The following is a 15,380-nucleotide window of genomic DNA, read 5'->3' on the forward strand; positions in this document are numbered from 1 at the left end:
CCTGGACCTCAAGGAGGCCTACACTCACATCTCCATCAATCAGACTTCTCGCCGCTACCTGCGTTTCCAGGTACACCACCATCACTATCAGTACAAGGTGCTTCCCTTTGGCCTCGCCTCATCTCCCAGGGTATTCACCAAGTGCCTGATAGTGGTAGCGGCCTTCCTCAGGTCTCACAACCTCCAAGTGTTCCCCTACTTGGACGATTGGTTGGTGAAAGCACCGTCGCCTCAACTTGTGCTACAGGCTACTCATCACACCATCTCTCTCCTCCATCTCTTGGGGTTCGAGATCAACTACCCCAAGTCGCATCTGCTTCCCACCCAGCGACTTCAATTCATCGGAGCTGTTCTGGACACCACTCTAATGAGGGCTTTTCTTCCCTCCGATCGTCAGTGGACCCTGCTCCATCTCTGTCGTCAGGTCCTCATGCATCCCACCATTCCTGCCCGACAAATGATGGTCCTCCTGGGCCACATGGCATCGACAGTTCATGTCCTTCCTCTGGCACGCCTCCATCTCCGGACACCTCAATGGACTCTCGCCAACCAATGGTCACAAACGACGGATCATCTTTCTCATCCCATCTCTGTGACATTATCTCTTCAGCAATCTCTCCAATGGTGGTTGAACTCCTCAAATCTTTCCAGGGGTCTACTCTTTCATCTACCCCCTCACTCCATGACCATCACCACAGATGCCTCCCCCTATGCGTGGGGAGCCCATCTAGGGGATCTACGCACCCAGGGTCTTTGGACCCCACAAGAGCGTCAGCATCACATCAATTTCCTGGAACTCAGAGCCATGTTCTACGCTCTCAAAGCGTTCCAGCATCTTCTCTGCCCCCAGGTTCTTCTCCTGTGCACAGACAATCAAGTCGCCATGTACTACATAAACAAACAAGGCGGCACCGGATCTCGCCTCCTTTGCCTCGAGGCCCTACGCATCTGGACCTGGGCCACGGCCCGCAATCTTTTCCTCAAGGCGATCTATATCCAGGGCGAACAGAACTCCCTGGCCGACAATCTCAGCCGCATACTTCAACCTCACGAGTGGACACTGGATCCTCCAACACTCCACTCCATCTTTGCTCGATGGGGCACTCCGCAGGTGGATCTCTTTGCAGCACCTCACAATCATCAGCTGCCCCAATTCTGTTCAAGACTCTTCTCTCCTCATCGTCTGGCACCAGATGCATTCCTGCTCGATTGGAAGGATCGGTTCCTGTATGCCTTCCCTCCACTTCCTCTGATGTTGCGGACCTTGTTCAAGCTCCGCAGGGACAGGGCCACCATGATTCTCATCGCCCCTCGATGGCTACGACAACACTGGTTCTCCCTCCTGCTCCAACTCAGCTCCAGGGAGCCCATTCCTCTTCCTGTGTTTCCTACTCTACTTACACAGCAGCATCAATCTCTACTACATCCCAATCTGTCTTCGCTCCACCTGACAGCTTGGTTTCTCTCGGGCTGACCTCTCCAGAGAATCTATCTCAGCCTGTCCGTCTCATTTTGGACGCCTCCAGGAAACCGGCCACCCTCCAATGTTACCATCAGAAGTGGACCAGGTTCTCCTCCTGGTGTCTGCGGCATCATCAGGATCCCACCTCTTTGGCGGTGGAATCTGTACTGGACTATTTGCTCTCTCTGTCCAATGCTGGTCTCAAATCTACCTCCATCAGAGTCCACCTCAGTGCCATCACTGCTTTTCACGAGCCTATCCTCGGAAAACCCCTCACGGCTCACCCTCTGGTTTCCCGGTTCATGAGAGGTCTCTTCAATGTCAAACCACCTCTGAAGCCTCCTCCTGTCGTCTGGGACCTGAATGTGGTTTTATCAGCTCTCATGAAGCCTCCTTTTGAGCCTCTTGCCTCAACTTCGCTCAAATTCCTTACCTGGAAGGTGCTCTTCCTGATTGCCATCACCTCTGCCAGGAGGGTTAGTGAGCTGCATGCACTGGTCGCTGATCCACCTTTCACTGTTTTTCACCATGACAAGGTGGTCCTGCGCACCCATCCTAAATTTCTTCCTAAGGTGGTCTCAGCTTTTCACCTCAACCAGTCCATTGTGTTGCCTGTCTTTTTCCCTAAGCCCCATTCCCATCCTGGGGAACAGGCACTGCACACGCTGGATTGTAAGCGTGCCCTAGCCTACTATCTTGACCGTACCAGGGCTCACCGCTCCTCTCCTCAGCTTTTTTTGTCATTCGACCCTAACCGTATGGGTCATCCTGTTTCCAAACGAACGCTTTCCAATTGGCTTGCTGCCTGTATCGCGTTCTGCTATGCTCGGGCCGGTCTGTCACTGGAAGGTGCTGTCACGGCACACAGAGTCCGAGCTATGGCTGCTTCTGTGGCTTTCCTCCGCTCCACGCCCATCGAGGAAATCTGCAAGGCGGCCACTTGGTCCTCAGTTCACACGTTCACTACTCACTACTGTCTGGATGCCTTCTCCAGACGGGATGGACACTTCGGCCAATCTGTGTTACAAAATTTATTTTCCTAATGGCCAACCATCCCTCCTCCCTCTTTGTTAGCTTGGAGGTCACCCATGCGTTAAGAATATGCTGCCTGCTTGTCCTGGGATAAAGCACAGTTACTTACCGTAACAGGTGTTATCCAGGGACAGCAGGCAGATATTCTTACGTCCCACCCACCTCCCCGGGTTGGCTTCTTAGCTGGCTTATCCTAACTGGGGACCACGCACTCCTCCGTCGGGCGGGAAGGCACTCGCGCACGCGCGGTGCGGCCAACTAGAAACTTCTAGTTAAAAAGGTCCGTACCGAGGGCTCCGTCGGTGACGTCACCCATGCGTTAAGAATATCTGCCTGCTGTCCCTGGATAACACCTGTTACGGTAAGTAACTGTGCTTTACTTCTTAGAGTACACTTCTAAGAGCAGAGGCTTCAGACTGCAGTATAACTTGGTTTGGCTTTCATTATGTAAAGATTGCTTGTATTTAACTGAATGATAAAAGCAATGTTCCTTCTCCCCCTAAAAAGCCAGAAGTGTGCTAGTAGGCCATCCACCTTGAATTGGCTGCCTTTATATTTTTGCTTGTTGTATTACAGTAAAAGTCAATTTTATTGATGTACCCAATTGTCAGCATGTATTTACATATGATAATTACCATGCTTCATTGGCTTGTTTTTTATTGCTTTGCTTTACTAGGGTCCATTGGTAACATATCCTTCGCATTAGGAATTACACTGTATGCCTTGATAGGATATTTCATCCAAAACTGGAGGATACTTGAAATTGTAGTCAATGTGCTGGGAACAATCATCTTTCTCCTCTCTCTGTAAGTTGATATTGGTTTTATTGGCTTCAGGTGCATGTGTCTGGAGAGAAGTGATAGAATAATATAGTGCAAAGACGAAAAGGATGGGATACATTGGAGTTTGGGTAACTAGTAGTACTAAAATTAATGCTTTTCTATTTTGGCAAAAAAATTTACATCTGGATTGATTTTGATGATTGAAAATATTTATATTATCCCAGGACAAGCAGGCAGCATATTCTTGACTGATGGGTGACGGCACCGACGGAGCCCCGGTACGGACAATTTTAGAGTGATTGCACTCTAAGAACTTTGAAAGTTCTAGTAGGCCGCACCGCGCACGTGCGAGTGCCTTCCCGCCCGACAGAGGCGCGCGGTCCCCAGTTTCTTAGTTTCCGCGGAGCTAAGAAGACGCGTGTTCCAACTGCTGTTGGAAAATTTTTTCAAATTTTTCTCGCCTTCCCGCTCGCGCGTTATTTTCTTGTCGTGATTTATTCACCTTATCGTTTCTTTCTTTTATTTAAAAAAAAAAAAAAGTCAATTTTTTTTTGACTTTTTTCCGGTCAGCCCCGGCGGGGCCTGTTGGCACCATCGAAGCCTCGGGCTTCGATTTTGCTACGGCCCTTTTTCCCTTCATGCCCCCTTCACCGGGTTTTAAGAAGTGTCAGCGGTGTGCACATCCTATTTCTCTTTCCGACCCGCACAAGTGGTGCCTTCAGTGTCTGGGTCCGGACCATAGGGCAGAAACGTGCACCTGCTGCAGTTCTCTCCAAAAGAGAACTCTAAAGAATCGCCAAATTCAACAGCGAATTCTTTTCGGTGCCGCCATGGAAGTTCCCCCGGCATCGACACCGTCATCTTCCTCCAAATCGGCACCGGTGACTTCGACACCGCAAGATCCATCCTCGGTGTCGCACCCTGTAGGTAAGCCAGCTAAGAAGCCATCCCCTACTGTCCTTAGCCCGCCAGTCGAACAAGCAGTGAGCCAAGTCCTGCAGACTGCGCACCGGCCTCGCAAACGCTCCGCTCCTATTGAAGTCACTCCATCTTCATCGGCATCGACTTCGCCTGAGCGTCGAGCTGCACCACAGGTACCGAGCAAGAAAAAAGCGGTACCGGTGCCATCGGGACCGTCTCTGGATGAGAGAATAGCATCCATCCTTCAGGTCCAGCTTAAGGAGCAGTTACAACACTTGCTCCCGACTCTGCTGACTCCGAGCCTTCCAGTGTCGGTACCTACTGAGCATTCGGTGCCGATCATCGAACAGCCTGTTTTGTCGGCATCGACGTTGTCGGCACCGCAAAAATCTGTTTCTATGCCTGTTCTCTCGGCGGAACCGAAGTCTCTTCGACGCACTGCTTACTCGACTTCGGAGCAGGTGCCGTTCTCTGACACCCGTACTGCTGTACAGTCACCCGGTACGGTGCCCATGAGGTCTGGTAAATCGGTACGCAAAACCAAGCATACCGAACCTTCTACCCCACTTTCTCAGGGCCGTCTGTCATCGGTACGGGACCCTGATTTGTGGGATGATTCTGATGACCCCCTCGGTACCGAGGCAGATTATTCATCGGTGCAGGATCCTGCTGGTAAGCCAGAGCACTCGACCTTCACCAAGTTTCTTAAGGAGATGTCGGACACCCTTTCCATCCCTCTAGAGTCTGACTCTAAAAAATCCAAAGCATTTCTTGATGCTTTGGATTTTGACCAGCCTCCGAAAGAATTTTTAAAGTTACCCCTCCATGACATCTTGAGGGAAACTTTTTACAAAAATTTAGAAACTCCTCTCACCTTTCCAGGAGCCCCTAGGAAGCTGGAATCGCTTTACAAGGTGATTCCTATTCCAGGGTTTGACAAACCCCAGCTGCCCCATGAATCTCTGCTGGTGGAGTCCACCCTCAAAAAATCGGCAGGCTCTAGTGTATATGCCTCTGTCCCTCCTGGCAGAGAGGGCAAGGCCATGGATAAATTTGGTAAAAGACTTTACCAAAATGCAATGCTGGCCAACCGTTCAGGTAACTATGCGTTTCACTTCTCTTTTTACCTGAAACATTTGATTCAGCAAGTCTCTTCTTTTCAAAAGTATCTTCCTGACCGTAAGCTTCCTGCATTCCAACAATGCACTTCCAGTCTCCTACAACTCAGGAAGTTCATGGTCCGGTCCATCTATGATACTTTTGAACTCACATCCCGAGCCACGGCTATGTCTGTAGCGATGAGACGATTGGCATGGCTCCGAGTCTCCGACCTTGATGTGAACCACCAGGACCGCCTTGCCAATGCTCCCTGCCTGGGTGATGAGCTCTTTGGAGAATCTATGGATACCACCACTCAAAAGCTCTCTGCCCATGAGACGAGGTGGGATACTTTGCTGAAAAATAAAAAGAAGCCTCCTCCTCCTCGTCCATTTAGACAGCAGCCATCATATCAGAGGCGGTTTTCTGCTCGGCCAGTTCAGCCTCAACCTCCACAACCTCGGAGGCAGCAGCAACAGCACCAACAAGCACGTCAGCAACAGCCACCTACCATAAAGCCTGTCACTCAGACTAAGCCGACTCAGCCCTTTTGACTCCCTTCTCCTGGGCATTGCCAGTTTCCCTCCCTCCTGTCCTCTTCCACAGCCCATAGGAGGTCAATTAACCATTTTTCACTCTCGATGGGAGGTAATCACCACCGACCAGTGGGTGCTCTCGATCTTAGCCCATGGCTTCTCCCTCAATTTTCAGACTCCTCCGCCGTTAGGCCTGCCAAAAGAGTCTGCTTCCAACAAGTCTCAGTCCCTCCTTCTCGCTCAAGAGGTTCAATCCCTCCTTCTTCTCAATGCCATCGAAGAAGTTCCTCAAGATCAGTGAGGTCAGGGTTTTTACTCCCGGTACTTTCTAGTTCCCAAAAAGACCGGAGACCTCAGACCCATCTTAGATCTCAGAGATCTCAACAAATGTTTGGTCAAGGAGAAGTTCAAAATGCTCTCTCTTGCCACCCTCTACCCTCTTCTCGCTCAGGGCGACTGGCTATGCTCCCTCGATCTCAAAGAGGCTTATACACATATTCCTATCCATCTGACGTCCAGGCAATATCTGCGCTTTCTCATCAATCAACATCATTATCAGTACAAAGTGCTACCCTTCGGCCTGGCCTCCTCTCCCAGGGTATTCACCAAATGTCTGATTGTGGTAGCGGCCTATCTCCGCTCTCACAACTTTCAAGTCTTCCCTTATCTGGACGACTGGTTGATCAAAGCTCATTCCCCTCAGGCGGTTCTGCTTGCCACCAATCAGACCATTCACTTCCTTCGACCATTAGGGTTCGAAATCAATCTACCCAAGTCTCACCTCATTCCGACCCAGCGACTTCAATTTATTGGAGCCGTTCTGGACACTGTTCTGATGAGGGCGTTTCTTCCATCCAACCGCCTTCACGCCATCCTCCATCTCTGTCAGCAGGTGTTTCAACAGATTACCATTTTTGCGAATCACATGATGGTGCTATTGGGGCACATGGCTTCGACAGTACATGTCACACCCTTCGCACGTCTCCACCTGCGTACTCCTCAATGGACCTTAGCGAACCAATGGTCCCAAGCGACGGATCCTTGTTCACAACACATATCTGTGACCTCGTCTCTTCGACAGTCGCTTCTTTGGTGGTTGACATCTTCAAATCTATCCAGAGGTCTGCTGTTCCATCTACCTCCTCATCAACTAGTCATCACCACAGATTCCTCCCCCTACGCCTGGGGAGCTCACTTGAACGAATTCCAAACTCAGGGATTTTGGACTGCCCAGGAAAAGAAACACCACATCAATTTCCTGGAACTCCGAGCGATGTTCTATGCCCTCAAGGCGTTTCAACATCTTCTCTTTCCTCAAGTACTACTCATTTGCACAGACAATCAAGTTGCAATGTACTACATCAACAAACAGGGAGGAACGGGCTCTGCCTGTTGTGTCAGGAAGCCCAATGGATTTGGTCTTGGGCGACAGCTCGTCACTTATTCCTGAAGGCTATCTACATTCAAGGGGAACAGAATTCCTTAGCGGACAATCTCAGCAGAATTCTCCAACCTCACGAATGGACTCTCAATCCCTCGACTCTTCAGACCATTTTCGCTCAATGGGGCACTCCTCAAGTGGACCTTTTTGCAGCTCCCCACAACCATCAGCTGCCCCTGTTTTGCTCCAGACTCTACTCTCCTCACCGTCTGGCGCCCGAGGCATTTCTCCTGGATTGGACCAGTCTCTTCCTATATGCTTTTCCCCCTCTACCGCTCATGCTGCGAACACTGTTCAAGCTCAAGAGGGAACAAGCCACCATGATTCTCATCGCTCCACGGTGGCCCAGGCAACATTGGTTCTCCCTTCTACTTCAACTCAGTTCCAGGAAACCCATACCTCTTCCACTGTTTCCTTCTCTGCTTTCTCAGCATCAGCAGACCCTACTGCATCCCAACCTACAGTCTCTGCACCTGACAGCTTGGTATCTCTCGGGCTGACTTCGGCTCACTCACTCCTTTCTCAGCCTGTCCGCTCTATCATTGATGCTTCCAGGAAACCGGCCACGCTCCAGTGTTATCAACAGAAGTGGTCTCGGTTTTCTTCCTGGTGCCTCTTACATCACCATGATCCCATGTCTCTAGCAGTGGGACTGGTGTTGGACTATCTTCTTTCCTTGTCTGACTCTGGTCTTAAATCTACTTCTATCAGAGTTCACCTTAGTGCAATTGCTGCCTTTCATGAGCCAATTCATGGAAAACCCCTCTCGGCTCATCCTTTGATTTCTCGGTTCATGAGGGGCCTTTTCAATGTGAAACCACTTCTCAAGCCTCCTCCTGTGGTCTGGGTCTCAATGTGGTTCTTTCCGCTTTAATGAAGCCTCCTTTTGAACATTTGGCCACAGCGCATTTCAAATTTCTTACCTGGAAAGTGGTCTTCCTTATAGCTCTCACTTCTGCCAGGAGGGTCAGTGAACTGCATGCACTAGTGGCCGATCCACCTTTCACTGTTTTTCACCATGATAAGGTGGTTCTCCGTACACACCCCAAATTTCTTCCTAAGGTTGTGTCTGACTTTCATCTTAACCAGTCCATAGTCCTACCTGTATTTTTTCCAAAGCCTCATTCTCATCCAGGTGAACAGGCTTTGCATACCTTGGACTGTAAACGTGCTCTGGCTTACTATCTTGAACGTACTGAGCCCCACAGATCATCTCCTCAACTATTTTTGTCCTTTGATCCTAATAAGTTGAGTCATCCTGTATCTAAACGCACTCTCTCCAATTGGCTTGCTGCTTGCGTTTCTTTCTGTTATGCTCAGTCGGGCCTGACACTGGAAGGTTCTGTCACGGGCCACAAAGTTAGAGCTATGGCAGCGTCTGTAGCTTTCCTCCGATCTACTTCCATTGAGGAAATCTGCAAGGCTGCTACTTGGTCCTCAGTTCACACTTTTACATCACATTATTGTCTGGATGCATTCTCCAGACGGGATGGACACTTCGGCCAATCTGTTTTACAAAATTTATTTTCCTAATGGCCAACCTTCCCTCCATCCCTCTTTTTGTTAGCTTGGAGGTCACCCATCAGTCAAGAATATGCTGCCTGCTTGTCCTGGGATAAAGCACAGTTACTTACCGTAACAGGTGTTATCCAGGGACAGCAGGCAGATATTCTTGCGTCCCTCCCACCTCTCCGGGTTGGCTTCTTAGCTGGCTTATCCTAACTGGGGACCGCGCGCCTCTGTCGGGCGGGAAGGCACTCGCGCATGCGCGGTGCGGCCTACTAGAACTTTCAAAGTTCTTAGAGTGCAATCACTCTAAAATTGTCCGTACCGGGGCTCCGTCGGTGCCGTCACCCATCAGTCAAGAATATCTGCCTGCTGTCCCTGGATAACACCTGTTACGGTAAGTAACTGTGCTTTCTGCATTATCTTAATATTCTAAGTAGATCACACTAACACAATCATACTTAGACATAATATCTAAAATATTGATCATGACAAAACTAGTCAAATTCTCATAAAATATGTGACAAATTACCGTATTTTCACGTAGATAACGTGCACCCGTGTAAAACGCGCACCCGGGTATAGCGCGCGGGAAACCGAAATATATGTAAAAAAATTTTGTATACCGCGCACACCCATATACCGCGCATGCTGCCCGACTCTCCCGTCGCCGCCTGACTCTCCTTTCGCCCGCCTAGACTCTCCTCTGGCCACCCCGACTCTCCTTTTGCCCGCCCTGACTCTCCTCTCCCCCTTGAAGTCCTGCCCCCACCCTGAAAGCCTGATGCCCCCCGACGTCCGATTCCCCCCCCCCGCAGGACCGCTCGCACGCACCCGCACCCCACCCTGAAGGACCGCTCGCACCCCCACAGCCTCCCGACCCCCCCCCCCATCATGTAGAAGCTCCTACCGGTGTCCTGCTGCTTCCTCTTGGCGGTCCCGCCCTTTCTCTGATGTCAAGCCCTCTTGCCCCGCCGACTCCCCGACACGATCGGGGCAAGAGGAAGCTCAAGCCCTCTTGCCCCAGCCAACCGCGGCACCCCAGACACGATCGGGGCAAGAGGGAGCTCAAGCCCTCTTGCCCCCCCCCCCCCCCGACTCCCCGACACGATCGGGGCAAAAGAGAGCCCAAGCCCTCTTGCCCCGCCAACTCCCCGATAATATCGGGCCAGGAGGGAGCCCAAGCCCTCCTGGCTCTGGCGACCCCCCCCCCCCCCCCCCCCCGCTAGTTGTTCAGGCCAGGAGGGAGCCCAAGTCCTCCTGGCCTTGATGACCCCCACCCCGCTAGTTGTTCGGGCCAGGAGGGAGCCCAAGCCCTCCTGGCCACGGTGACCCCCTACCCCAGCCCCGCACTACATTACGGGCAGGAGAGATCCCAGGCCCTCCTGCCCTCGACGCAAACCCCCCTCCCCCCCACCGACCGCCCCCCCCCCAAGAACCTCCGACCGTTCCCCAGCCGACCCGCGACCCCACTGGCCGACCCACACAACATCCCCATCCCCCTTCCCCGTACCTTTGTGCAGTTGGCCGGACAGACAGGAGCCAAACCCGCCTGTCCAGCAGGCAGCCAACAACGGAATGAGGCCGGATTGGCCCATCCGTCCCAAAGCTCCGCCTACTGGTGGGGCCTAAGGCGCCTGGGCCAATCAGAATAGGCCCGGGAGCCTTAGGTCCCTCCTGGGGGCGGGGCCTGAGGCACATGGGCCCAACCCGACCATGTGCCCAAGGCCCCGCCCCCAGGAGGGACCTAAGGCTCCTGGGCCTATTCTGATTGGCCCAGGCGCCTTAGGCCCCATCAGTAGGCGGAGCTTTGGGACGGATGGGCCAATCCGGCCTCATTCCATCGTTGGCTGCCTGCCAGACAGGTGGGTTTGGCTCCCGTCTGTCCGGCCAACTACACAAAGGTACGGGGAAGGGGGGTGGGGGTGTCGGGGTCGGCCAGGGGGGTCGTGAGTCGGCTGGGGTGGTGGTCGGAGGTTCTTGAGGGGGGCATTCGTTGGGGGGAGGGGGGTTTGCATCGAGGGCAGGAGGGCCTGGGATCCCTCCTGCCCGTAATGTAGTGCGGGGTGGGGGTCGCCAGGGCCAGGAGGACTTGGGCTCCCTCCTGGCCCGAACAACTAGCGGGGGGGGGGGGGGGGTCGCCAGAGCCAGGAGGGCTTGGGCTCCCTCCTGGCCCGATATTGTCGGGGAGTCGGCAGGGCAAGAGGGCTTGGACTCCCTTTTGCCCTGATCGTGTCGGGGAGTCGGGGGGGCAAGAGAGCTTGAGCTCCCTCTTGCCCCGATCATGTCGGGGGTGCCGCGGTTGGCTGGGCCAAGAGGGCTTGAGCTCCTTCTTGCCCCAATCGTGTCGGGGAGTCGGCGGGGCAAGAGGGCTTGATGTCAGAGAAAGGGCGGGAATGCCGGAAGAGGAAGCAGCGCAGGGCTCACAGAAGGGCCGGGACCGCCAAGAGGAAGCAGCAGGACACCGGTAGGAGCTTCTACATGATGGGGGGGGTCGGGAGGCTGTGGGGATGCGAGCAGTCCTTCGGGGTGCAGGTGGGAGTGCGTGCGAGCGGTCCTTCGGGGTGCGGGTGCGTGCGAGTGGTTCTTCGGGGTGGGGGTGCGAGCGGTCCTGCGGGGGGGGTGAATCGGACGTCGGGGGGGAGGGAACTATGTAAAAAAAATTTGTACAACGCGCTCACGCTTATAACGCGCAAGGTTATGCACGGTTTGTAAAAATCATGTATAACGCGCGCGTTATATGCGTGAAAATACGATATATATTATGACTCTAAAATATAATTCATTTATACTGAAAAAATCATTCAGCTCCAAAATGCTGTCTAAAATCTCTCACAGTTTGCCCCTTCTGCAATTCTGCAGGCAAAGAATTCCATAATTTTGGACTGGCAACATACAAAATTGTTGAGTCGTATTTTTCCAGCCTAACATTCTAAATAGAAGGAACATCCAATAGACAGTCCCGAGTAAATCTCAGTGTACCCATTGGTTGATAAATCTTGAAGCTAGAAGCTAACATCACAAAATTATTCCCTGACAATTTTAAAAATAAATAATAAAACTTGAAAAACAGTTTCTGTACTCAGTAGACAGCCAATGCAATTTCTGTAGGACTGGCGTTATGAGAACATCATGAAATTCAAAAAATTACCTTCATTTGCATTTTGAATAATTTGTAACACTTTCAAAAGATGTTTTGTAAACCATTACAATAGTCGATTAATGGCAGACCATACTTTGTACAAGAGTGTGAAAATTTTCAAATAATAAAAGCACCTTAACCCTATGTACCATTTTGAGCTTGAAAAAAATGGACTGTATTATTTTAACATCATTTTCTCATTGATGGAGACAAATCAAACAGAACTCCCAAATTCCTAATACAAGACACAATGGGGATGATAGAATCATCAATAATCATATGAGAAGGGACATCATCCAAATCATAAGGAGCTAGCAGAAGAATCTGAATTTAACATTGTTTGGTTATTAACTTATTCCCTTTCATCCAATGCCCAATAGTTGACAAACATAAATGCAACATAAGAACATAACATAAGAACATAAGCAGTGCCTCTGCCGGGTCAGACCAGAGGTCCATCCCGCCCAGCAGTCCGCCCCCGCGGCGGCCCAACAGGTCATGACCTGCCTTAATCACCAGAAGGGGCCCCTTTGCCCCCTAGGTTTCTCATCGAAGTCCTATCTTCCCATCAATGTCCTAACCCTCTGGCCTTGCACCTGCACGACCTAGTGAGCTGTCTATACTTATGCAACACCCCAGCACCTCCCTCAGTACCCCACGATTCCCTTTTCCCTCAGGAAATCCCTGTTTGAATCCCTGTACTGTACTCTGCCTGATCACTTCCTCCGGGAGCGCATTCCATTTGTCCACGACCCTTTGGGTGAAGAAAAACTTCCTTGCATTTGATTTGAACCTATCTCCCTTCAGTTTCTCTGAGTGCCCCCTCGTACCTGTCGTCCCTTTTAGTCTGAAGAACCTGTCCCTGTCCACCCTCTCTATGCCCCTAAGTATTTTGAAGGTCTCTATCATATCCCCCCTGAGCCTCCTCTTTTCCAGAGAGAAGAGCCCCAGTTTATCCAGCCTCTCGGCATATGGGCAGTTTTCCAGCCCTCTTACCAGTTTCGTTGCCCTCGTTTGGACTGAACTGCCATGTCCTTCTTGAGGTGCAGCGACCAATATTGAACGCAGTATTCCAGATGTGGGCGCACCATCGCTCGATACAGCAGCATGATGACTTCCCGCGTCCTGGTAGATATGCCCCTCTTGATGATGCCCAGCATCCTGTTGGCTTTCTTCGAAGCTGCTGCATACTGTGCGGATGGTTTCATGGATGGATCCACTAGCACACCCAAGTCTCTCTCAAGTCCGGTGTCTTCCAGCAATCTCCCCCCCATTTTATATTCGAACAACGGGTTCTTTTTCCCTATGTGCATGACCTTGCATTTATCTACGTTAAAGCGCATTTGCCCTTTGTTTGCCCAGTCCTCCAGCTTATCGAGGTCCCTTTGCAGTTCCTCACACTCCTCCCTGGTCCTAACTCTGGCGCAGAGTTTGGTATCGTCTGAAAATTTTATAACCTCACACTTTGCCTCCGTTTCCAGGTCATTGATAAATATGTTGAAGAGTAGCGGCCCCAGCACCGATCCCTGCGGCACACCGCTCGTGACTCCCCGCCAGTCAGAATATTGGCCCTTTACTCCGACCCTCTGTAGTCTACCTGACAGCCAGTGCTTGATCCATCTGTGTACATCCCCGCCCACCCCTTGGTTCCACAGCTTCCTAAGCAGCCTTTCATGTGGCACCTTGTCAAAGGCCTTTTGAAAATCGAGGTAAATGATGTCTATGGGTTCCCCTTTGTCCACCTGACTGCTTATTCCCTCAAAGAAGTACAGAAGGTTTGTCAGGCACGACCTTCCCTTACAGAATCCGTGCTTGCTTGTCCGCAGTAGGCCATTTCGATGTGCTCGCAAATGCTGTCCTTGATCATTGCTTCCACCATCTTCCCTATAACTGAAGTCAGGCTCACCGGCCTGTAGTTCCCGGGGTCACCTCTCGATCCCTTCTTAAAGATAGGTGTGACATTCGCCAGTTTCCAGTCCTCTGGTACCTCTCCAGTTTTCAAGGATAGGTTGCAAACATGCTGGATTGCGCCCGCTATTTCCTGACTTAGTTCCTTTAGAACCCTTGGGTGGATCCCACTTCATATATAAACTGAACATGACCATCATCATATATCCTAAACAGACCTCCCAAACCTTCTAGTACGACAGACACTCCATTTCTAAATATGTGGGTAGTCGATCCCTTCTCACGAGAATTCTTATAAGGAGCTTCATTAGCATTCTTTTGCTTTGCCTTCCATCCTTCTGGGCTATCCTCCAATTACTCAGTTCTCTCTCTACAAACGAGATGGTAGGAACTGGTCTTTTCTGCTCATGTTTATTTTTCAATTATATTCAGTTTTTTGGACCATTTGCGAGGCTTTTCGGTGCTGCAGAGAATCCCATCTTGGGACAGTTCTGGTTATGGGAGAGTTCAGACTCTGAGACTGAGGACCTACTTCCAAGGGGCAGATTGAATTCAAGTACATCCACTTGTTCAGCCTGCACTAACAGTTTGGGGTAGAGAGTTGTGCGGGGATCGAAATCACACCCGTCCCTGCCAAAATCCCACCCGTCCCCGTGAGGAATCCCCTCCGTCCCCACCCGTCCCCGCAAGGAATCCCCTATGTCCCCACCCATCCTCGCCCATCGCCCCCATAAGTTACCTGTTCTCATAAAAAGCAGCAGTTACTTCAGAAAGTTTTTTTTTTTTTTTAAATTCTTTATTCATTTTCAATCTTACATCAAGTGTACAAACATTAAAACAATACAGTTAAACACATTACTTGACAATCGTTCTATTTTATTTTACAATGCCTAAAATTATCACCCTCCCCTCCCAGTTTTGATTTTTTTAAAGCCTTAGTTTATTTAAACCAACAATAAAATACAATCTTTTTTTTTTTTAACACCCCCCTCCTTTTTTAATACCCCTCCTCTCTATAAAAATATATTTTTAGTAATAATCCATGAGTCACAAAGCAAGGGTGCACCTAGGAAAAGGGAGCATCAGAAACGCTGCAGTGAGCATTAGAACATCAATATACCCATTGTTAAACTGAAGCCAGATTAATACAGATCGATCCTGCACAGTCAACGCTAAAAGAAAACAGTCTTTTTCATACATACATACAGAACAGAACACAACCTCCCTATCCCTCATACTGGCCCACTTGATTCCTTGTCACCATCACCACTCTCTCCCTAAACTAAACTAAACCTTAGGTTTATATATCGCGCCATTTCCACAAGCGTAGAGCTCGGCACGGTTTACAGAGTTAGGATAGAAAGGAACTCCAATGAAGGGTTATAGAAAGGAACAAGAAGAAAGAGAGGGACAAGGGTCCCAGAGAGCAGGAGGTGTTAGATTTTTGAAAAGAGCCAAGTTTTCAGGTGTTTGTGGAAGAATTGGAGGGAGTTTGAATTTCTGAGCGGGGATGTGAGGTTGTTCCAGAGTTCTGTGGTTCTAAAGGGGAGGG

The 15,380-nt window shown here is 50.6% G+C and overlaps 1 protein-coding gene across 2 annotated transcripts in view; it reads left to right on the forward strand.

Moving 5' to 3' along the window:
- The window catches only part of SLC22A15 (solute carrier family 22 member 15), a 177,642-nt gene that overhangs the window by 39,718 nt on the left and 122,544 nt on the right, over window positions 1-15,380 (forward strand). For both annotated transcript variants that reach the window (XM_033943273.1, XM_033943274.1), the window contains exon 5: window positions 3,171-3,300. In XM_033943273.1, the coding sequence (XP_033799164.1) occupies window positions 3,171-3,300 (130 nt within the window). The remainder of the gene's footprint in view (window positions 1-3,170; window positions 3,301-15,380) is intronic.

This window comes from Geotrypetes seraphini, chromosome 4, assembly GCF_902459505.1.
Source record: "Geotrypetes seraphini chromosome 4, aGeoSer1.1, whole genome shotgun sequence".
Taxonomy (NCBI): domain Eukaryota; kingdom Metazoa; phylum Chordata; class Amphibia; order Gymnophiona; family Dermophiidae; genus Geotrypetes; species Geotrypetes seraphini.